The sequence below is a fragment of the Amblyomma americanum genome, chromosome 4, assembly GCF_052857255.1.
Source record: "Amblyomma americanum isolate KBUSLIRL-KWMA chromosome 4, ASM5285725v1, whole genome shotgun sequence".
Taxonomy (NCBI): domain Eukaryota; kingdom Metazoa; phylum Arthropoda; class Arachnida; order Ixodida; family Ixodidae; genus Amblyomma; species Amblyomma americanum.
In genome coordinates, this window is record NC_135500.1 from 167,539,554 (window position 1) to 167,562,133 (window position 22,580).

General features: G+C 48.1%; 1 protein-coding gene across 2 annotated transcripts in view; it reads right to left on the reverse strand.

Annotated features, from left to right (window-relative positions):
- Positions 1-22,580, reverse strand: part of LOC144128641 (cell adhesion molecule Dscam1-like) — a 284,779-nt gene that overhangs the window by 141,703 nt on the left and 120,496 nt on the right. For both annotated transcript variants that reach the window (XM_077662190.1, XM_077662189.1), the window contains exon 3: positions 19,422-19,586. In XM_077662190.1, the coding sequence (XP_077518316.1) occupies positions 19,422-19,586 (165 nt within the window). The remainder of the gene's footprint in view (positions 1-19,421; positions 19,587-22,580) is intronic.

Consider the following 22,580-nt stretch of genomic DNA (forward strand, 5'->3'; position numbering starts at 1 on the left):
ACGACGACGACGGCGACAACGAACGGGGCTCCGGGAGTCGGGAAGAGCGGAACAGGGGAGGCCGACTGCGGAAAAAGAAGAAAGAAAAAGGACTGAAAGAAAGAAAGAGAGAAAAGGAAAGAAGAAGCAAAAGGAGGCTTCCCAACTCAAAACAACAATGGCCAGGAAGATAACGACGAGTCCAAATTAAAGCGGAGCCGACGGTCCGTAAAGATTCTGTGTATCGGCCCGAAAGAATATTCGCCGAGGCGCCGCTGCCCGCTGGCCTGCGCCTCCTCTTTGCATGGACGGGGTGGAGATATATGCTTTGTCTCGCTCTCCTCCGTTGCCGCTGGTGCCAGGGTGTGCCGAGTGGCGGCGCCTGTGTCGCCGACCGTGTAATATCCGAGAAAGATGATCCGTTGGAAGGTCGCTGCTGCGCGTGCGAACGGCGGACAGAACCGCTAGGGGCCGCTGCTTTTTGAACCGCTTGAGCGTGACGTGACAGTTCGGTTAATTACTTCGCCGTTCCTATTCTCCTTCCCACTCTTTAATCTTTCTGGTTTGGTGGCCCGCTGTCGCTTTGAACGCAAGTAGCGAATGAGTTGCGCGCATAGCGCCCTCTATCCCTCTTCGCTTTTGTTATGTTCGTACAGTACTTAGCCTCACTGTTTCACCGTTGCTACTAGTGCCGTGGCTTACGGGTTCAAACGTGTGGCCAACCACGTGCGAGAGAATGTAGCGCAGGCTCTGGGAAACTTTGTATGTAGCTTAGCATTTCATTTTGTGTGCATGCTGTTTATCAAGGGTCAGCTAGGTTTCTATGCCAGGAGTACGTAGTTTGCATTCCTTGGAAATAAAAAGTGGTAGTAATCTTCTTAGGCGCGAACTCCTACTCTATTCTTATCTTTTTTTTTTTACTGTGATCTCCCTCCAGGCAGTATAAAGGTTTTCTTGGAGGTGATATTTATCTTCTGTTTGCTCCCTGGGCACCATTAGATTAAACTGCGAAAGATTGTAATAAAGTGCACCGAATGATCAAAGCTGTTCGCTAAGGTGGACCTGAATGATACAGGAACTACTTTGTCCTGTTTGAATAGAACGCGGCCGCCCGTTGCTGCCATTCTGACCCGGATGACTGGAAGGTACGAGGGTCATCTTTCTCTTCTGGAATGAATAGGTTCATCTAACCTACAGTTTTTCTTTTGAAGCCTTCGTTCGCTTGGTTTCCAGTCAGCTTGGTAGTCTGCCTGCTGTCGTCACCTCGTTACGGAGACAATAGGATTTGAATGGGCAGATCTAATGTTGCCACCGTGTGACTCAATTATTTTAATGCCTTGCCTGTTCGCGGTGTCGACAGTATCGAGCTTTCACTATGCTAGGTGAACTATATGGTGTATGTCCGCAAAACGTGGCTGGTTTGCTCGCAATGGGTGTTGTTTACGCTCACCGAATTCAGCGATATTCTGTGCTGCTCCTGACAACACACGCGTGCTATGTGAAACGATCTCAGTCAACGCGTCCTCTATTTCAGGGCCAGCCACATCGCTCTTTTCGCAACTGCAGGGTCCGCTTAGACACATGAGTTCGCTTATTCGTCGTGATGTGGCGCCACTTATATGGAGCGGTGACTTACGTCATTGCGCGCGTTGCTGGAATGACTAACGAATGTTCGTCTATAAAGCGCCGCCTCTCGAAGAAAAACGAAAAAAAAACTTTCCTTGTGACCTGTCGCTAGTTGTATAGGTGCTCTCTCCTTCTCACTGCATGTACGGAACAAACACCACGGCTAGCTATAATGGCACAGTGGGGGAGAAGATAATGGGAGAGGACTTGATTTCTCCAATCCGGCTGACCTTGCAGGTTTGACAAATTAAGGAAGTGTTTTTCTAGGTCATACTTAACAGAGCTAGGCCGAGAACAGTGGTCACTAATTCTGCCTCCGAAGACTTTTGAAGAGTGCACTTCGCTATTGCCAGTATTAGGGCTACCTTGGCCAGTCATAATCAGCTTGCAAGAAGTTTATAGCATGGGCGGACAAGGTTTAGGCCTTTTGAAACTCAAATGGTCGGGTTAAGGAGGTTGTTAGAGCGTCATTTGGCTTTTTGATAGTTGCCGTAATTGTCGAAAACGCCAGGTAAGAGGATGCATTTCTTAGTCATGTAATCGAGCACTTACGGCACCCGCTAGACTCTAAATTTGTGTAACGTACCGGAATTTTGGAAGAGCACTAACACTGACTTGATCCAGAACAAAGGGGACGTCAATGAGTGGAAAAATTACGGGCCGTTTCCTATAAAGTATGTACAAATGTAATCACTAGTAGAATCAATACCACCTTAGATTTTAATCAACCAAAAGGCCAGGCAGCCTTACTTAAAGGGTACTCGACTATAGACCATATTCACACCATCAATCAGGGGATACAGAAATGCGCAGAATATAACCAACCTCTATAACTTTCATAGATTACGGGAAAGAATTTGACTCAGTTCAAACCTCAGCAGTCAGGCAAATACTGGATGATATCTATAGCAACGGCACAACTACCATAGTCCTCCATAATGTCAGCGATAAAATTCCAATAAGGAAGGGCGTCAGGCAGGGGGACACGATTTCGCCAATGCTGTTCACGGTCTGTTTACAGGAGGTATTCCGAGGCCTGAATTGGGAACTGTTGAAGGTAAGAGTTAATGGGGAATACCTAAATAATCTGCTATTCGCTGATGACATTGCCATGCTGAGTCAGTCAGGAGATGAACTGCAAAGCATGATCAATGAGTTAGACAGGCAGAGCAGAATGGTGGGTCTAAAAATTAATATGCAGAAAACTAAAGGAATGCTCAACCGTCAGGAAGGAAACAGCAGTTCGCGATAGGTAGCAATGCGCTGGAAGTGATAAAGGATTACATCTACCTAGGGCAGGCAGTGAACGCAGATCCGGACAGTGAGAACGAAATAACTAGAGGAGTAAGAATAAAGAACATTTGACAGGTACTTTAAGATCATGAACGGCACTTTACCAATATGCCCCAATAGAAAGGTATATAACCGCTGTACCTTACCGGCACTCACCTATGGGGCAGAAACTTCGAAGTTAACGAAAACGGTTCAAATTAAATTGAGGACAGTGCAGCAAGCTGTGGAAAGGAAAATGATACCTGTAAGGTTAAGAGACAGGAAGACAGGAGAGTGGGTCAGGGAACAAACGCGAGCTAATTACATCTTAGTACAAATCAAGAACTGGGCATGAGCAGGGCATGTAATGCAAGGGCAAGATAACCCATGGTTTTTAAGGGTAACGGAATGGATTCCAGAGAGAAGGCAAGCATAGGCAGGGTGCGGCAGAAAGTTAGATGGGAGGTTGAGATTGTGCAGTTAGCGGGGATAAGGCGGCCGCAGCTGGCACAAGGCCGAGTGGGCGTAGTCGGGCTGCTTGCTGCTGCAGGTGATGATTATGATGATAAGGAAAAGCCTTGTTCTTTTGGTGCGCAGGGACGCCGTAAGGGCTCCAATATACTGTTGGGTAACAAACGACATTTTCTGGTATTTTTGGCAAAGGGGCTAAGTCAGTGCTATGGCTGTCGTGATTGTTCAGTGCACGGGCTTAAGCTAGTTTCTTACGCTCTTACCAAAGGCAATGCTGCTTTGTGTACGGCGGTCTTTCTTGCCCGGGCATCAGCCCCCGACGAACGCAAGTATTGATCTAGTGGTTTTATACCTTTAGGCATGGCCTTCGACTGGAGTTCACTCTTTTCGGGGGTTTTCGCATTGTTAATGTGATAGGTGGTGGTGGTGGAAACTTTATTACACACAGGGGAGTTTGGGACTAATGTGATAACACTCACTGATGTTCACAACTGCAGAGCAAAAATGGATGGGTGGATGGGCCGATTATATGTGCCCGTACATGAGCACGATCTTTACGACAAGGTTTTACTAAAGGGTTGTGGCAAGCGTGGCCAAATGGAGTTCTTTTTTTTTTCGGTTTATTAGAACGTTGTCACTGCTCGTAATGTGGATACGCCGTGCATATTGTTCGTGCCTCGCCAATTATCCGTCAGCGACCTAATCACATAGTTACGTATGCATGTTTAAAACGATGCTCGAAATCGCATATTAACTTAGGTTCGTCTCTACCTCCGCACAAGCGCTGAAAAGAAAAGTCACCAGTTTATCGCGGTGAAGATTGTCTGCTACCAGACGGCGGGGCTCGGATGACCTTGAAACAGAGAGCAGCTTTCCAGAGTTATCGCCGGCAAGGTACCAACAGTAATGTAATCATTTCAAATGCCACGCTGTCTTTGGGAGCCATTTATACGTAATTTTCGCAGCACGCGTTTAACTGTCCGATTTCGGCTGAAACGCTTTTCTATATCCGATACTCATGGCCAAGTTGGTTAAAGCATTTATATTAATTTAGGCTGCCCGTAGAACGACTCGCCATAGCAAGAAATGTTCTCGTTAATAATTTCGCGTCGTTACGAGGGTTGTCATGTGTCTTTTAAATAATCTGCTACGAATCGAGTGCATATACATTACTGCATCGTACGAGATTACGATGCAAAAGAAAAAGTAGCTAAATATAACACGCAATTCAGAAAAATAACATTTCCTCGTTTCTGAATAATTTACTTTTGCACGCGTGGAACCGCTCGGTGCGCTTCGCTCTGTGGAACCCCTGTGTGGCTGCGCAACGCCGCGCTCCCGTTGGCGACAACGACATCAAATATAAAGCACCCGTTTTGTTCTTCGCACAAAGGGATTTGTTCTGTCTGTGCCTTCATAGTATTCGGCTTTTTAACTCACGCGTAAGGCAACAACCCCTTTTTCACCTCTTTCACTTCGTTTTAATACCTTCGTTCTTCGCATCGTACTCTCCCCGGCATCCCGGGCAGCCCCGAAGTATGGCATCAAAAATTCAATGATCGAATTTCGTATTCATGGTGGCACGCAGCGTTGCTCTCCAGTCACGTGCTTCTTTTAACGTCTGGCGCCTCGTTCAGCGCGTTGTTTTTGCACGAGCGTGGTCTCTCTGCGCTAACACAAGAGCGATTCCTGTCGCACGTTGCGTCCGACCTCTTGCGCATGATGCAGCAACTATGTGCATCCGAAGAAGCGAACCCTGCTTTGTGCCTGGCTTCGGCGACAATCACCGCTTCTCGAGGAACCCTTTTCTTCAAGTGCGTTTATGTTCGCGCCCTGCGCTGACACGCTATATACTAGTCACGTACATTATCGGCGCATGCGCACTTTAGCTTTCCTGTTTGCTGTTGAAAGAAAAAAAAAGAAAAATAGGGGCCGACGGGGACCCGGAATTTCGCTTCGGCATTTATGATAAATCTGTTCATATAAATACCCTAAAAGCACAAGTGGGCTCTACACTGAGGGGGGTATAAAAAGCAGCACAGTATTTACACACATTGATTAACAAATTCAATGAAGAACTATACATACAAAAGAGGAGTACGAAGCACGGTGTTCGCAAATGGATACGGAGGCTGAGCACACAGTATTACATTCGTAAAACAGAAATAACTGTGAAAGCAATATTACGGTGAGTTTAGGCAACCAAGGTGTTTCAAAATTTCCGTTTCAAAATTCGATAAATCAATTTGGATAACTGTGTTAAGGCAGGAGCAGGACGAGGCAGAAGAGGCAGCCTACATCGCGACGGCGAGGAGTGTCGTCATCAGTCTCCCACTCTCGTTCCGCCTCTCGCGGCCGTTCGAGCTCAAGATGCCGGGCAACAGGCTCCAACCAGAACGCCAGTCAAGTGGAGGCGGGTAAAGAACAAGGGCAGGAGAACCTCAACAAGCCCATCGGGGCGCTGAAGAAGACGTCCTCGGGCCAGCTTTCAGATTCGAAGGTGAGCTTTGCAGAATGGCCTCCCCTTCCCTCCTCCTCCCCTCAGAATAACACGGAGTTAGCAGCACTCAAAAACGAGATAGAAAGTCTGAAAAAACAAGTGACCGCTTTAACAATCCAAAACCAAGAGCTTAAGCGAGCAACTACTAACGCAATAACGCCGGTAGCTCAGCCGACTCCTGAAAACCAAAAACAGCAGGCAGTACCTAGCTCCCAGCCTGCCTTAGGCGAGGTCTACCAACAAATCATCCAAGAACTGAGGTCCTTCAAGGAGGAGTTTCAAGCTTTTCCCATTTATGTGAACGCTCAATTCCAAGACATTCGAAATCAGATTGCAAACAACCGACGATACACGGAGACGGCAATTTCTGGACTTCGGAAGGAACCTGCGTATAAAAGGCATAAGTCGAAATTCGCTCGTACAATGCACGTGGACGAACCATCCGATACGGATTCAACATGCCAGCCAAACCTAGAGTAAAGATCTGGCAGTGGAACTGCCGGGGATACAGGAGAAAGCAGGCTGCTCTTAATCTCCTTCTATCTCAGGAATCTGACCCACCGGCAGCTATCCTAATTCAAGAACCCCACCTAATGCCTATGAAGCTCCAAGACTATGTGACTTATCAGCACGACCAGTTAACTGCCACGTTAGTGCACAAATTATACACTGCCATATTGCACGACACTTTCGAGCCGGATGTTGCGCACTGCTATATAACTATTCTTCCTCTCCAGAGAGGAGCGGCAAGCACGCACGTATTGAATGTATACAGCCCTCCAAAAGACAGGAACGCAAAATTGGGTTCCCTCATAAAGAAATTTCTGACCTTAGCGGGCCATGCCCCCTGCGTGATTGGAGGCGACTTCAACGCACCACACCCTTCATGGGGCTACCCGGCGGCGACACCGAAAGGCAGAAAACTAGAAGAAGTAGTGGCGCAAGAGGGGTTATCGATCCTCACCGATCCCACTTACCCTACGAGGCTGGGAAACAGTGTCAGTAGAGATACATGTCCTGACCTGACGTTCACCAAGAACATACAAAACGCCATTTGGAAGAATACCGAACAGCACCTGGGAAGCGATCACTTCATACTCTCTCTGGAGATAAGCACAAACGCGTGCAAGCGCAAAATAGGTATCGCAAGAGTTACGAACTGGGACAGGTGGAGAAAGGCCCAGGCATCTACTGCAAATACTATTACCGACCTAGAGGAATGGGTTAAAGATGAGGTGCATTCTTTGAAAGCCTTTACAAAAGAGGTCTGCACGACAGAAGATTGCCCAGCGGTCGATCCGCACCTTCTACATTTATGGGAAGCGAGGCACTCATTGACAAAGAGATGGCGCAGACAACGGCTTAACCGCAAACTCAAGAAAAAAATAGAGGAGATAAACAAAAAGGCAGAATCCTATGCCATATCCTTAACCAGACAGAACTGGCATTCGCTCTGCGATGGTATTCAGGGGAAGCTAGGTGTGTCAAAGACTTGGAAGCTCCTACGTGTCCTAATCGACCCCAGCAGCAGCAAGTCGGCCACTAAAGACAGGCTCACGAAGATCGTACACACCACCCCGGGTACGGACACAGAGTTGATCGAAAAGCTCAAGACCAGGTATCTGTGCACGGACCAAGTCGTGGAACAGCCGGAGTATCCTGGACTGCCAAATCCCAAGCTGGACCTCCCACTCACGAAAGAAGAAATCAAAGCAGAAATCGCGGCCATGAGAAAAAATGCAGCTCCAGGTCCAGATCAAATAACAGCGAAGCTCTTATTTAACCTCAGCGATGACACCATTACCGCGCTGGTGGAATGCTTCAACGAGCAGCATTGGGCTACAGGAACGTTACCAATATCCTGGAAGACAGCCGAGGTTCGGTTCATTCCGAAGGCGAACAAACCCCTTAAACTGGATAATCTACGACCGATATCGCTGACCTCGTGTTTGGGGAAGCTCATAGAGAGGGTCATCAACACGAGACTGAGTAGATTACTTAGAAGAAAACAACCTCCTACCTAATACTCAATTCGGCTTTCGCCCTCACCTATCGACACAGGACGCCCTCTTGTACCTGTACAAAGACCTCCTTGAGACACCTCCCAAGTCACAGACAAGGGCCATCCTGGCACTTGATTTGAAAGGAGCGTTCGATAACGTTCTACATAAAAACATCCTGCAAAGCCTCGCCGATACCAACTGTGGCGCAAGAACCTACAACTATATCAAAAACTTCTTATCAGTCAGGCAAGCCACTATAAACTTCGGTGGAATAAAATCAGATCCCATCACTCTAGGCCCGAGGGGAACTCCGCAAGGGGCGGTACTGTCACCCCTCTTGTTCAATTTGGCTATGAAAGATCTACCAGGCCTTCTTTCCGAAATCCCCGGCGTCAAACACACATTATATGCGGATGATATCACTGTCTGGTGCAACTCGGGGAGTGACGCCGAGATCGAGGAGCGTCTTCAAGCAGCAGCCGACACGGTGGACCGGTACGCCAGGGAGAGAGGTCTCCAGTGTGCGCCGGAAAAGTCCGAGTTGCTAATCCTGAAGAACCCGAGGACACCCCTAGCGCAGAACATCTCGGTGTATATAGAGAACCACCCAGTACAGAAACCCACGGAGATCAAGATACTAGGGCAGTATATCCCGCAGGGGCGACAGAACACCACCACTATGAAGAAGCTTACAACATCCACCGAGCAAATCCTCCGCATGATACATCGTATCCGAAATAAACACCATGGCATGAAGGAAAGGGACACCATCCGCTTAGTGCAAGCTTTCGTGATCTCTCGGATAATGTACGGGACGGCATTCCTTAACCTCTCCAGGTCGGAAATTGAAAAGTTGGAGGTACTCATCAGGAAAGCCTACAAGACGGCACTGGGGCTACCAAACTCCACGCCAACAGCAAAGCTCATGGCTCTAGGAGTACATAATACCCTCAAAGAGATGTGGGAAGCACAATGGTTCTCACAACTGAATCGGCTCGCACTCACAAAACCCGGCAGAGAACTGCTCGATAAAATCCATGTTAATCTGCCCTATACAATTGACCAAAGGGAAGAGGTCCCACGCGATGTGAGAAGACGCATAAACGTGCACCCCATTCCGCGGAATATGCATCCCGCATATAACACCGAGAGGAGGAAAGCAAGAGGTGAATCCCTGCAGAAGAAATGGGACAAACAAATTAACACCCTTTACGTGGACGCAGCAGGACCAAATAATTGAGTCATGACTATTGTGGTCTCAACGCCTTCAGGGTCGATGGTGAACTGCGCCTCGGTGAAAACATCTAACCCCACTCACGCAGAGGAGGCAGCTATTGCATTAGCTGTAGCATCTAACCCCAACGCCGTTGTGCTCACTGATTCCCAGAACGCCTGTCGAAACTTCAATAACGGATTAATTCACAAGTCAGGGTTGTCATTGCTGACTAAGCATCCACCCAACCAGGTCTCAGTAATCTGGTTCCCCGGTCACCTGGAACTACCAGGAGGAAACGAAGCCGCCCACAGGCATGCCCGAGCTCTTCTATACCGGACGTCTCCCCCTGATGACCATGAAGGGTGCCGCGACCTAATAGGCTTAGCAGTGTATGCTGACAATCTTGCGCCATACAGAACAGCCAGAAAGGAGTACCCAACACCACACAAATCCCTCAACAAGTTAGAAGAGAACACCCTTAGGAGACTACAAACCAACACCTACCCAACACCAGCTAAATTACACCAGTGGTACCCTACACTATACTCTCCACAGTGTCCACATTGTGGAGCGGTAGCTAACCTCTACCATATGGTGTGGGCATGCCAATATAATCCCTTAGTTGACCCCATTCCCAACCCCTCGGAGGAGCAGTGGGAGGCTATTCTGCTCAGCGATGATCCTGACCGTCAGCACTGGCTGGTGGGGAGGGCCAGCGCAGCAGCAGCAGCCAGTGGACTACCGGACTAGGCGGTCCACCCACATGTTCGGAGAACATTGAAGAAATAAAGACGTTTGTAATCAATCAATCAATCGGCATCGAGTTCCAGTTTTTCACAGATAACATTCAGTGTGAGGTTTGATAGCTTCCGTGCGAAGATGGGTTACACTTTGCGGCAATGATCTTTCCGGGACGAGATGCGTGGAAGTTTATTGGAAGTATTTGCATATTACGTTTCTGTGCATTGTTCGTTTGAAAGGACGCGCCATAAGGCTGATTGGAGACGAGGTTTTGTATCGACTTTTAAAAATATATGAACGTTTATAGTAAGTGCGCCCGTTTAATGCTGCGTGAGCGCCTTGCTGACAGCGTGCTGTCCATTTAAAAGAAGACGCCATGCACGAAGACGTGGAATAAATTTTAGCACTTCGACTTTTCAACATCATCGTATTCATGATGGTTACGCCTATTAGAGAATAAATTTAACGTTTTAATCAATTTACTTTTCGTTGCCGCGTGATAAATAAAGCGGAAATGAAAGCCTGCATTGATGTGGCGGTCTGAGTGATTAGGGCGCTCGGTTAATGTTCCGGAGTAGCCGGGTTCGAAACCGACCGCGGCGGCCGCGTTTCGATGGAGGCGAAACGCTAAGGCACCTGTGTGCTGTGCGATGACAGTGCACGTTAAAGGTCCCCAAGTGGTCGAAAATATTCCGGAGCCCTCCACTACGGTACCTCTTCCTTCCTTCCTTCCTTCCTTCCTTCCTTCCTTCCTTCCTTCCTTCCTTCCTTCCTTCCTTCCTTCCTTCCTTCCTTCCTTCCTTCCTTCCTTCCTTCCTTCCTTCCTTCCTTCCTTCCTTCCTTCCTTATACGATCGCTTACGGCGTGGTTCAGGTGTCCGCCGATATGTGAGACAGATATTGCGCCATTTCCTTTACCCAAAAATCAATTTAAAAAATTAAAAATCAAATTTACGAGGCGGGTACTTCAAGAATAAAGTTTTGACACCATCGTTAATGTGAAAGGGTAGCATACAGTTGCCATCTTCTAGCTTGTACCAAGGGTCACGTGGCAGTTGCTACCCAAAGAGCTGTGCACCGACCGCCGCTGATTGACACTGCTAGGTACTACCTGGTTAGGTTAGGTTAAGCGCGCATACGCGCCTGTAGCCTTGAGTGTAGAAGAGGAAAGCTATCAGCGCTGCTTCGTTGGCGCTACACAACGAAGGACGAGCAGGGTGGCCTGCTATCTGTTTTTAATATATTTTCCATATATTTATCTACTATACAAAAGATAATGAGACCGCTTTCGTAAGGTAGGTAGCAAAACGAAAGGACCATTTTTTCATATGCTTTCTATGGCATCAGAGTCTGTTGGTTCCCTAAGTGAAAAAGTTTGGATACGCACTAACAGCACTGGCTGCAGCGGTCGCAAGAAGGCGATGTTTAGAGAAACAGGGTCGTCATATTTAACCAAACCCCGCTTCAGTGCCTTATGTAGCTCGCTGCATTGTAGCATCGTCTCTTCATTATGACTCTGCACCTCTTTCTCACCTTCCCGCTTTCACTTCCCTATTAAAGAGTAAACAGCCAGAGACACGATCCTCTGTGCGGCCTTTTCACACTGTAAACATAAAATACCCTATAAGAGATTAAAATGTAGTAAGCAGTCCTATAGCGCACTCTCTTCTAGGGGCAGGGTACGCTGGATAAATTCCGGTGTAGATTTCAATCACTAAATTTACGGAATGCTCACTGCTGGCAACGGAGGCATATTTCCACCTCAAAGCACAGTAACTTGAAGCAGCTAGCAATGGAAGGAGACTTTTAAACGCGGCATCGGACGTATTCAGGTTAGCAAATAGAGGTGATTGAAACCTCGGTTAATATCCTCGTAACTACAAGAACTTCCAGTTTTTTGAAAAGGGAATTTGTTTCCGTTGCCAACCTTAAATATTTATAAGGGAGCAAATTACTCATTGGCATCCACCGAAGCGTAGCCATACGGCTACAAAGGAAAGCTAAACAGCTCCCACAGAACCTTCGCAGTTAAAGAAATATTCGTCCTGGAATTTTTCTTTAACTGCGAAGTTTCCGTGGAAGCTGTATAGCTTTCCTTGTATAGCTTTCCTGGCTGGATGCCAATGAGTAATTTGCTCCCTTATTACAAATTTACTCCACCTCCGGGGATTCCCCCAGTCATTCGGCCGACCTTAAATATTCCGTAATTTTAATGATGGAAATCTATCCCAGGGCATGGGCAGCATTTAAGGGAGTGCGCTATAGGATGGATTACTCCCTTTTAACTCCCTTTCTTGGGTAATTCCTGTTGAGAGTGCATCCTTCCTGGTGTTAAACCTATGTCGCCCCCGCTCTCTATCAGTGTCCTCGCTGTCGAGTTTCCTCTCGGCTATCGTTATCGCCGCTCAGAAGCATGTTTTTGACAGCCCCCCGCGCTTCGCCCATGAAGTACTACCGGCCGAGAGCCTGCCTGCGAACCACGTATGGCGATGATGTCAAGCGTCGCCACGAAAAAGAAAACCGAGTCACTGGCTCGATCACACTGCACTCGGAAAAGTCTTGTCCGGTAGTGTTTCTTTTCGAACTTTTTTTTTTCGCATTCTCGCGTGAACCCCTCTTGAGACGCCCCATCGCATCTCCTCTTCGCGAAAAAGAAAATAAAAGAAAAATAAAGAAAAGGAAGCCCGTATCTAGCGTTCGCCTATCTTATTACCACTGAGAACGTCGCTTTTAGAGCTGGGGCCTTCCCGAAGAGGGTCGGTGGTGATGCGGCGGTGACGACGAGAGCGTCAGGCACTCCAAGCCGCCAACAAGAACGCGCGCCACGCGTGGGCTTTCAAAGGGCAATGCCGCTGCTGTTCTTCATTTCATTTTTTTTTATCTAGTGTCTATGGCTGATGGTGCGTCGCTGTTGTGAAAGGGAAGAGGAAAGAGAAAGGAGGAAATGGAGCGGCTTTTCGTATTAGACGACGACGACGCAGAGACGACATCATGAAAAGCCCGTGACGAGGAACAGACCACATCTGGCTACTCGCGCCGCGAGCCAATGTCTGTCTCGGGACGTTTCCCCGGTTCTTCCTACAGCAGCATCGAGGGTCGGGCAAAGGCGACGGTGCCCTCTTGCGTCAACTAGCTGCACTCAGCCCCACTAAAGCTGTGCAGCGTTGTTTTAAGCATAAGGTAGCGCCTTCTGTAACCAGTGATCGAATTCACACAACTGTTGGCTAGGTGGAGCGGAGCGTTTGGTAGCGAGAATTCCTCCTTTATTTCGTCCAAAGGAGGATGCCTGGTATACGTCCGACTTTTATTTTAAGGAATCAGTGTGGACTTCGACGAAGGAAAAATAAGCCACCTCTTCCCGTGCTATCCCTGGGCACGTATGAACAGAAACTTACTTTAGGGACGTGTGCAATCCAGACCGGGCTTCACGGGTTGGCCGGCCAATCGGGAAGTGTTCTTACGTGTGAACTGTTTTGTGGATTGGGTTCCTGATTATAGATGGCGCCACTTTTAGCCTCCAAGAACGCTGCACGCTTTTCCTCGGGCAAAGCGCGCAGCGTGACGCCTGCCTTCGCTCCGGCTGAAGCCCAGTGGGGAGGTGGGCTGACGAGAGAAAGGGGGCTGGCTTCGCATAGCGGGGAATGAGGAAAATGATAGCGCCGTCTCTGCGTGGCGCGGGCGTAGAGAGAGAGAGAGAGAGAATGAGATGGTGGGCCATTCTTTGGGCGTGCGGTTTGTTGGAACGACATTCTTGCGTCTCGAGCACGACGCGTATGCGAAAGAAGGAACGACCTGGTGTACGTCATTTCTCCGCCGCCACCACAGCCACGATATATGAGAAGGAATGGGCTCGCCGCTCATCGCTCTGCTCTGGGCTTGATTGCGCGTTTCGATGTTTGCTCTGAAATAGGCGGATAGAGAGAGAGAGAGAGAGAAAGGGAAGAGAGAGCTCTGTATTCCAGGAATGGGAGAAGCGGCGACCCGTCCGCTGGTTCGCCTTAGGATTATTTAGCTCGTTGTGCAACTGCGTCGCCCGGCCTGCATCGCGAGATAAACGACGCCAATAATGGGGGAAACCTTTTCTGTGTGCTCCTCTTGCAACAGTTGAGGCATCGCGTTGTGGTTACGGCGAGGAGGGCAGGCGTGGCGCAAACTATGGTTAGCGGCAGCTGCACTGCGCGGCAGATAGTGCGAGGGCGTTCGGTGCAGTGGGGTTGATATTGCAACTGGCACATTTCTTCCAGAAAGAAACGCGACATCACTCTATTTAGTCCATGCACCCTATAAGGCCAAAAACGATGGGTTGATTTCAGCGTTGTGAATGTGGGCTCCTTTGTAGTATTTTTGAAATCCAAGCGAACCATTGAAATATTCGATGCTCGTTAAAGCCGCAGGACCGGGATGATTATAAATACGGGTCATTTGTAGGAACTTTTTGGGTGCGGAAAAAGCCGTTCGGTATTAGTGTGCCAATAACTTTTCTTTCGCAACGTTTCTTGAGCTCCGATATCTGTAACCAAAGAAGTTAATAAAACTCACGCTGTATGGTGGACGATAATGTCTACACTCCGTCATAGACAATAAAGAAAAGTCCGTTTTGTGTGTGTGTGTGTGTGTGGCTAATACATTATGTACTCTTTTCTCAATGAGGAAAGCGGATATTTTGCGCAACTTTCTACACCGCCGACCACCATAAAAAGGTCGCCTATTCCGCCATCATTGCAACATAAATGACGACTGTGCCTAAAGAGGAATCGATACTAATTTCTGCTTGGCGACTTTGGAAGTATGCAGTTATTGGTACATTAATTCCTTGTATATTTTTTCTATTTCTGTTCATCCAGCTTTAACAGTGAAGACGCCGTGTTTACGACAGCATCGAAAATTCACGCGCAGTTACCCACGGGAACAATGAGGTCCGGTTGGACTACCATGTACTCGGCCGCATAGCTCATACAATGCGGAAAGTTCAGGCCAGCCCCGACAATAAGCCCACCCTATCTGGGTGTTGCGAACGGGAGGAGGGGGAGGGGGGGTTACTTCGTTTCGTACAAGTGAGTACAATCGCCAACTACTCGCGAAGGCATCACGTCCGCATTGTTTGGCGGGGGTCCATTGTCTTTGGGATAAGTGACCCATTTCCCGCGAGAAACCGCGGCTACCAACTCAGTCCCGGCCGCCTGCCATCACGTCTTTTCCTCGCGCACAAATTGCTGCCCGGGAATGGAGCCGTGCGTCTTGAGAAACCCAGTGGTCCCGCCGTTGGTGTGAGCCGCCCACCGATTTCAACTCTTCAGCCTGGATGGCTATTTCCGGCCCTCGCGCTGTACCCACTCAAGTCTGGGAGGTCTTGGGCTCTTGCTGAGCTGAGTCGCAGAGCCGTTGGCTGTATAGAGCGAATGAGTAACAAAGGCGCTAAATAACTTATGAGATAAACTCGCCACTGTGCGCATGTGAGAAGCTCCTGAGACGTTGTTTAAAGCACTTTGATGTGATCGCCTGCTAATGAGAAGACACATCACAAGTGAAGTAGGTTTTAAATATATTTGTCATGAATTGCGATTTTTAGCAAATCCTTTGAATCATCATTCCGATGAAGACTTTGCCTCATGCAACCTTCATTGAGCCTGGGATTTCTGTCAAGTGTGAGTGTTTCGGTATTTAGATACATTGATGAAAGTTCTTTGATGTGCGCACAAACTTGTCGCCGTACAGACATGTCACAAGTGGAATAAATTTTGAATTTACTAATCACGATTTGTGCTATTAAAATGAATTTTGTGGATTGCCATTCCGTTGAGGATTCCCCTTTATTCCCCTATGATTAAGTGATAGTCTCAATATTGGGAGGCAAACAAACTAATTACAATACTTTCTTTTCTAAATGCTCCGGTTTTAGTTATGATTGTATTGTGTGCGTTTAAGAAGCTTTTTTTTTTTATTCCAACAAAGAAAAATGCCCCTGTGCTTGAACCTTACCTTTAAGTCAAGCGTGTGCGCTTACAACAATCAGATACAGACAGCTTAAATATAGAACCTTTTTACAAGTATACGTGTACAGGCTTTAGGTACGATAATCCTACGGCGCGTTCTCAAGGCTTGTTTGCGTACTTGCAAAACATTTCGCTTCTTGAAAAGGTCGTCTTGAGCATCCATGGGCATAGATGACGGTCCAACGCAGAATAAGTTTATTCGGCGCTCCTATACAAGACGCATGCTTATCCATAACCCTTGTGCACTCGTCATCAGCTCCGTAACGAGGCGATGTGTCGCCGAGTGCTATGTCTGAGCGTACACTCAAAGAAGGAAATGTGTGCATACTGCCGAGACGCAAGGAAAATGACTGCTACAGCTTCAGAAAAAAAAAATGACCCGCTAAGACTGGAATGCTCAGCTATGGAAGGCGCTCTACTGGAGCATGTTCCGGTCGCGGCATTCAATAGTCCTCCGTGGCGGCGCTTCTCCAGTTTTCCTCGTCCATTGTGTGCGGCATCGTAGGCAGTTCCTCGCTGTGGAGTGCGTCGTTTCCCATTGTTGTCCGCCTGCGCTGTTGTGTCTTACTTCTTCTCGTCGCCGTATCCCGTCGCGTTCCCTCACCACGCGATTTCACTCTCGTCCCGTCTCGCGCACTAGTAATCGGAAGTAAGTCATCAAGGCGGGCCCGTCTTCTCCCCATTTAGTGACGTCACAGGGACACAAGACATCTGCAAGTGATCGCTCTTTTCCAGAAGAGAGTTCCACCAGGGCGCTCTCCTCAAAATCACCACCACCGCAACGCCCGCCAGCCAGGAGCACCCCCCCCCCCCCTCCGGTTTTCAGCGCACCTACCACGGGCACTGTGCTCTCCCACTTTTGTCTCCTCACTTGCGCCTTGCGTCCCTCTGTTCCCCTCATCTCTTTTATCTTATTCCCCTTTCCCGTCCTTCACCTATGAGCAGGCAGTGTCGCTTCCCTATAGCTCTTTGCGAAGGAAGAAGCGACGGGTTCCGATGCAGCGGCAGCCCGCGCCGCCGCTTCTGTCGGGGAGCGTCGCGGCCGCTTTCCCGTTTTATTATACTGATGAACAGCCCCTAATGGCCTGCGGAGGCCGTGCGCTGAGAGCGCGTCGTCTCGCCTCTCCGTCGGTCGCCGGGGGCCGATGTCGGTGCGTTGGAATCTGGTGGTGGCTCGGCAGTGAATTCTTCATCTGCGCTGCCGTCGCCCCTGTGGGTGGGCGGTGGCGGTGCGCATCATCCACGAGGCCTCTCAGACTCTGCCGGGGCCGCCGTGGAGGGGAGGTATTAAGGCGCACGCGGCTCGGCGCTTCCGGCTTGAATTATGCAGCTAGAGGCCTCCAATTGGGTTCTGCAGCTAAGTGCCGACGCCCAGGAACCACCGCGTGCCGCCGGCTTCAAAACAGGCCGATGCCGAGTGAGGAACCTGGCCTCTGTTGTGGGGCGGAAGGGGAGTATACCTTTGGGTGCGCGCGTCTGACGCTTTCTGTCCCTTGTTGGCGCCACCGGGCTGGATTTAGGTGCCTTCTTTATTCTTTCTGCCTTTTTTAATTTTAGTTTCTTCGCAGTTGTGTTGCTGGGCTCTAGAAGGAAGAGAATCGGAGCAACGAGGTGGTTGAAATTGGGGACAAATATCTATCGGGTGTCTGTCTTCGACTGCGCACACCCAGCGATTGAAATCGTCCTTTTGCCTCCGGCCTCCATCGCAGACCATCAATTATTTAGCTAACGTCGTAGCTAATATTGTAAAACTAAGAGTCAGTTTTCACATTGTTCTAGCTACTTTTTATGAACGCCATCGCTAACACTGTGCATCTAGGAGCCATTTTTTTATTGTGTTCTACCTGATTAACTCCAGTTTGAAAAAAAGTATTGTTTCGATGTTTTGCCTGTAACCACTCCCCTCTGTAATGCCTTAAAGGGTCCCTGACAAGGGTCTTTGAGGTTGCCTATAAAATGATCGCATTATGTAGAGTACAGGCCAACGAGTGTTATTGCCGCGTACAAGACCTCAAAAGCGAGCCGATAATTTACATACAATTTTTAAAACTCGCACTTCCGCGCCTAGTGGCGACCTGCGGTGCTGCGCTTTAGCCCGAATCCGCGCTCGTTACGTCAGCAGCGGATTGCTACCATTGGTTCGCCGTGTCGGCAGCCGGCGGAGGGGGCGAATGCGAGGGGCCGGCGGAGGAGCGTCGACATTTCAGCGTGCGAAAAGTGACGACAGGAGAGGGATAGGCGCGAAGACACGGAAATTCAAATTTTGACTACAGATAATGCAGCTTCTACGAAGCGCATCTAAAAATCTTGCTGGAGGATATTTGTGAAGCGGCGTCCTTTAGCATCATAGGCTCACCGCATCTTTGTTGAGACCCCCTTTCACAGCCCCTTTAATGATACTGAGGGTATAGTAAATAAATAAATAAATTGAAGTGCTTACATAGTTCTGAAGTAAGCAGCTTTCTTGAATCCTCTGTGCAAGTTTTATTGTGCATAAAAAACGCACTGCTTATCGCTGACTGAAATTTGGCGATATACTAAAATCGAAGCTGTAGTGAAATAAAGAAAGTTTGTCAAAATGCCACAAAGTGGAGATTTGTTTAGTTATAGACATGGCTCTGGCTCGCAGAGGAACGTCATGTGTAATTTAGACTTGCTGTATTTGTTGTTGTTTGTTGTATTTCTGGCGCACGTGGGGGAGTCACACAGAAGCGAGTTCTTCTAGCACGAATATTACAGCTACAGGTAATGCTCGACTAGTTGGTATAAAGTGACCAGATAGGGCAGTGTATTTTGTTGTTGCTCAGCGGAAATAGTTGTCACATCTGGCATTTGTTTACCCTTTCTGTTCCAGTGCCTAAGACATAATGCAAGCGGGCTTGTTGATACCCACATCATGTGTTGGTCAAGTTGCTACAAACAAGTTGCGATGATTAGCTGATTCTCTTCGCTTCCTATTGTGTATTGTCGCCTCCTACAAAGTGTAAAGTTTTGTAATCGGCTTTTGTGGCTAGCCTGTTTGAGCTGCTTTGGGTTGTTTCAATGACTTGCATAATTTTTGCATTTTTTGCTAGATCACTGCAAATATTTTTAATTGGAAGCGTATGCATAAAGAGCCTTCCGAGACTGTTGAAGATTACTTTAATTTTCTGCATATTAAGTTTCAGACCTACCATTCTGCTTTGTATACTTTGCAAATTTGGCTTCTGAGTGACACAGCAAGGCAACATCATAAGGGAATCGAAGATTACGAAGGTATTCTGCATTAACTCTTATCCAAAACTGTTCGCAACTGAATACCTACAGGTGGTGAACAGCATTGGTGGGATCGTATCTCTTGCCTGAAACCGCTCCATATTGGGATTTTATTGCTGACTTTAAACAATGTTGGCAATAATACTGACTTTAAGGTAATTACGCTGCAGACCGTTGCAGTGACCTGCGAAACCTTTAATTTTTACTTTAATTAGAACAGTCAGTCAACTTGATAGAATATGTTAATGCAAAAAACTTTTAATTGGAAACGTAAGCACACACTGCCAATTAACTGCTTCGAATTTTCAGTCCCCCGAAACCGAAATCTCAGGCGCGCCGCTTTCCGGGGTGTCATCTGTGGCTTACCAGAGTTGATTCCCGGTTTAATAACGTTGCCCGTTGGCTCCTCAATCCAGGACGTAACGGTGACGTAGTCGGTGACATATCCCGGCACCTGACACCTCATCACTGCCGTGTTGCCGGAGATGACAAACTCGTCGTAGACTTCGGCTGCGTATTTCTGCCGCACCACTGCGAAAGAAAGAAGAAGGAAAAAAGAGAACACGTTAGGCTTGATGTTTATTGTCACAAGGAGTTGGAAAGAATTAAAAGTAACGAATAAAAAGCCACAAAAAACATCCATCACGAAAGCGGTAATGTTCGCCAGCTTGCATCAATGACGACCAGAAAGGCTACACACGGGCTAAGTTTTCATAACTGCGAGGCCCCATAACACATAAGAAGAGCCGTATTGTTCTCAACAATGCCTGCTTTCAGTGAGATTAAGAGACGCATGAATGGAACGATAGTCTGCTACACATTATTGATGCGCAACAGGAATCTTTGTCCGAGGCGTCATGATCAGCGTGTCCGATGCGTTTACATTGCGATCAATTCTCTACTTGTTCATCACTCGCTGCATTGTAGAGTTATAGCGAGTGATAACGCAGCGAGCTATGGAAAGAAAAATAATAGGTGTAACCAGAAGCGGGCAGAGCGGGTGAGAGAACAAACGCTGGTTAATGACATTCTTGTTGAAATCAGGAGAAAGAAATGGGCTTGGGCAGGGCTTGTACTGCGAAGACAAGGTGGTGCTGGTCCTTAAGGCTAACGGAGTAGATTCCAAGATAAGGCAAGCGTAGCAGGAGGCGACAGAAAGTTAAGTGGGCGGATGAGATTAAGAATTTTGCGGCGATAGGGTGGCCGCAGCTTGCAAAGGACAAGGTTCATTGGAGAGACATGGGAGAGGCCTTTGCTCTGGAGTGGGCGTAGTCAGGCTGGTGATGATGATGATGATGATGATCATCATCATCATCACTAAGAACGAACAACGCAACCTCATTTAGCGATTCACACCAGCAAGGCGTCAGCAACGAGGTTCTTTTTGAGTGCTCGACGTGATGATATAAATAAAAAATTACCGGTGTGGCATAATAAAGCAAGTATCCTGATAAGTTAAGTGGTGACGCTGCTCCTCTTATATGTAAGTAGCATACAGGTTAAATTCAGTTAAATTGTGCTGTATTTGTTATACACAAGGATTCCAAACCGAAACCTTATACTGCGTGAATATTGTGTAAATTAAGTAACAGCGTCACCGCCAAGAAACTTCTTTCGGAATCATAAATGCCTGTTGAGGCGTTCTTAATTGTTCCAAACAGTGGGTTGAAGAAATCTCTGCACTTACATCTCTGTACAGGCCGAGTTCAAGTTTTCGCCCTGTTTTTGATCAGTGAAAGTGACTCGGGTGTGTGTCACGTTCATGGCGCCTTTCCCATACGAATAATCCTTCTGGCAACATGTCTTCTAAACTCGGTCGTAAATGTTGTAGTGGCATTGCTTTTGTTGCCACGGTTTAAATGCGCACTTGTGTCGGAGTTGAGTGTGTTGTAGGAAATAAAAGAGGCAGCAGTGGGCCCTGCTTGAGCTACTTGCGCGTACACGTTCAACGAACACTTGCTGAATTTCTGCCTCCTGTATTCCCGCCATGTCGCAATACATTAACGCACGGTAGTTTTTCACCTGGCTCGCACAGCCGGCTGTCGCAAGAGAAAAAGAAGGATTAGTTCCGTAAAAATGGCATTTAGATTGTGGACCAAAAAGCAGGAAACGACGAGAACAAAGCCACCCCTTTATTCACTGACAGTACAGTCAAAGCGAAAAATTCTCAGCAGAGCTAAGTAGCTACTTATCAGAGCAAGCAATTAGCGAAAGCAACGGCAGCCTGCTTCCACATAGAGCTGGTTGAAGTTTTTTTTCCAGGCGAGAGTGATGTGTAGCGGCGAGCGAGTGGATCCTGTCACCGACTTAGTGATCGTAGCGCCTTCTTGTGGTGTTAGTATATACTAGCAGACCCGAAGCCGGGACGTTTTGCTGCCACTCCACAATTAAGCCCGGGACCCGGAACTTTTGAGCAAAGAACGGGGTTGTGTCATTACAGCGAGGCCAGCGGTAACACAGACAGAAGCGATGCAAAACAAGATAAATCTCAGTTGCATTCTCCCCGCGAAAGTCGGGAAAAGGGCAGCCACTTCAGTACAATTCCGAAATGTCTTTTTCTTCCCGTAGGAACACAAGCCTCACGCCGCGCGGCAAGGATCGAATAACGAGGCGCATCCGAGGAACCTATAAACCATAGCGTGGCGTGCGCCGAGGGAAACGAGATTCGGGTGAGCGCATATGTGTTCTTTTTTTCCTCGAAGCACAGCGCACTCCTCCTTCGTATATCTCTTCCCAAGGGTCCCAGCATAAGCAGGGTGTAACGTGCGCATGCATGCGCAAATTCGCGCGCGCGTGCATCAGTGCTACTCCGTTCTCTCCCCCTCCTCCTCCTCTCTCTCTATCGCTTGCTCGCCCAAACTAAACAAAAAAGAAACGGCAAGAATCCTGGGATGGCACGGTGGTGGTGCTTGTGTGTGTGATCGCTCGAGGCCCTTCAGGATCGATTGGCGTTCTCATTTGTTTACAGAACAGCACGAGCTTACCCGCGCGGAAAGCATCCAAGAAGAGACGAGAAAGAACAGCAAACAACGGTCGAAACAGAGAACTCCGACTATAAAAAAGTGCAACACGCCGCTGGAATGTTACAAGAAAAAAAAGAAGGGTCGCTATGTTGAGGGGTTTAGGAGTGAAGGGAAAGACGGGTGTTTGGAAGAAACGTTTACCCGCCGATGCTTGTCATTGCAGTGGTCTCTGTTTATTGCGCCTTAGTACGCTGCCCCGAGGGGAAACAGAACAGAAAGGAAAGAAGAAAGAAACAGAAGAAGAAAGAATGAAGAGGTGACGGTAACGAGCAAAAGAGTGTAGAAAGTGTCAATGGGTGAAAAGAAAAATCTAAACGGAGGGCAGTGGCAAAAGTGGAGCGCGCGCTGTAACGGTAGACAAACGCCTGCTCGATTCGCGAAGAAAGCGTATGCAGAGCAGCAATAGTCTTGGCAACTTTAAGCCGCCACGCCAGCGTTCTTGGGCGCCGAGCGCTAGCCCCCTCCTGTTCACATATGCGCATACAAATTCCGCACTCGCCAC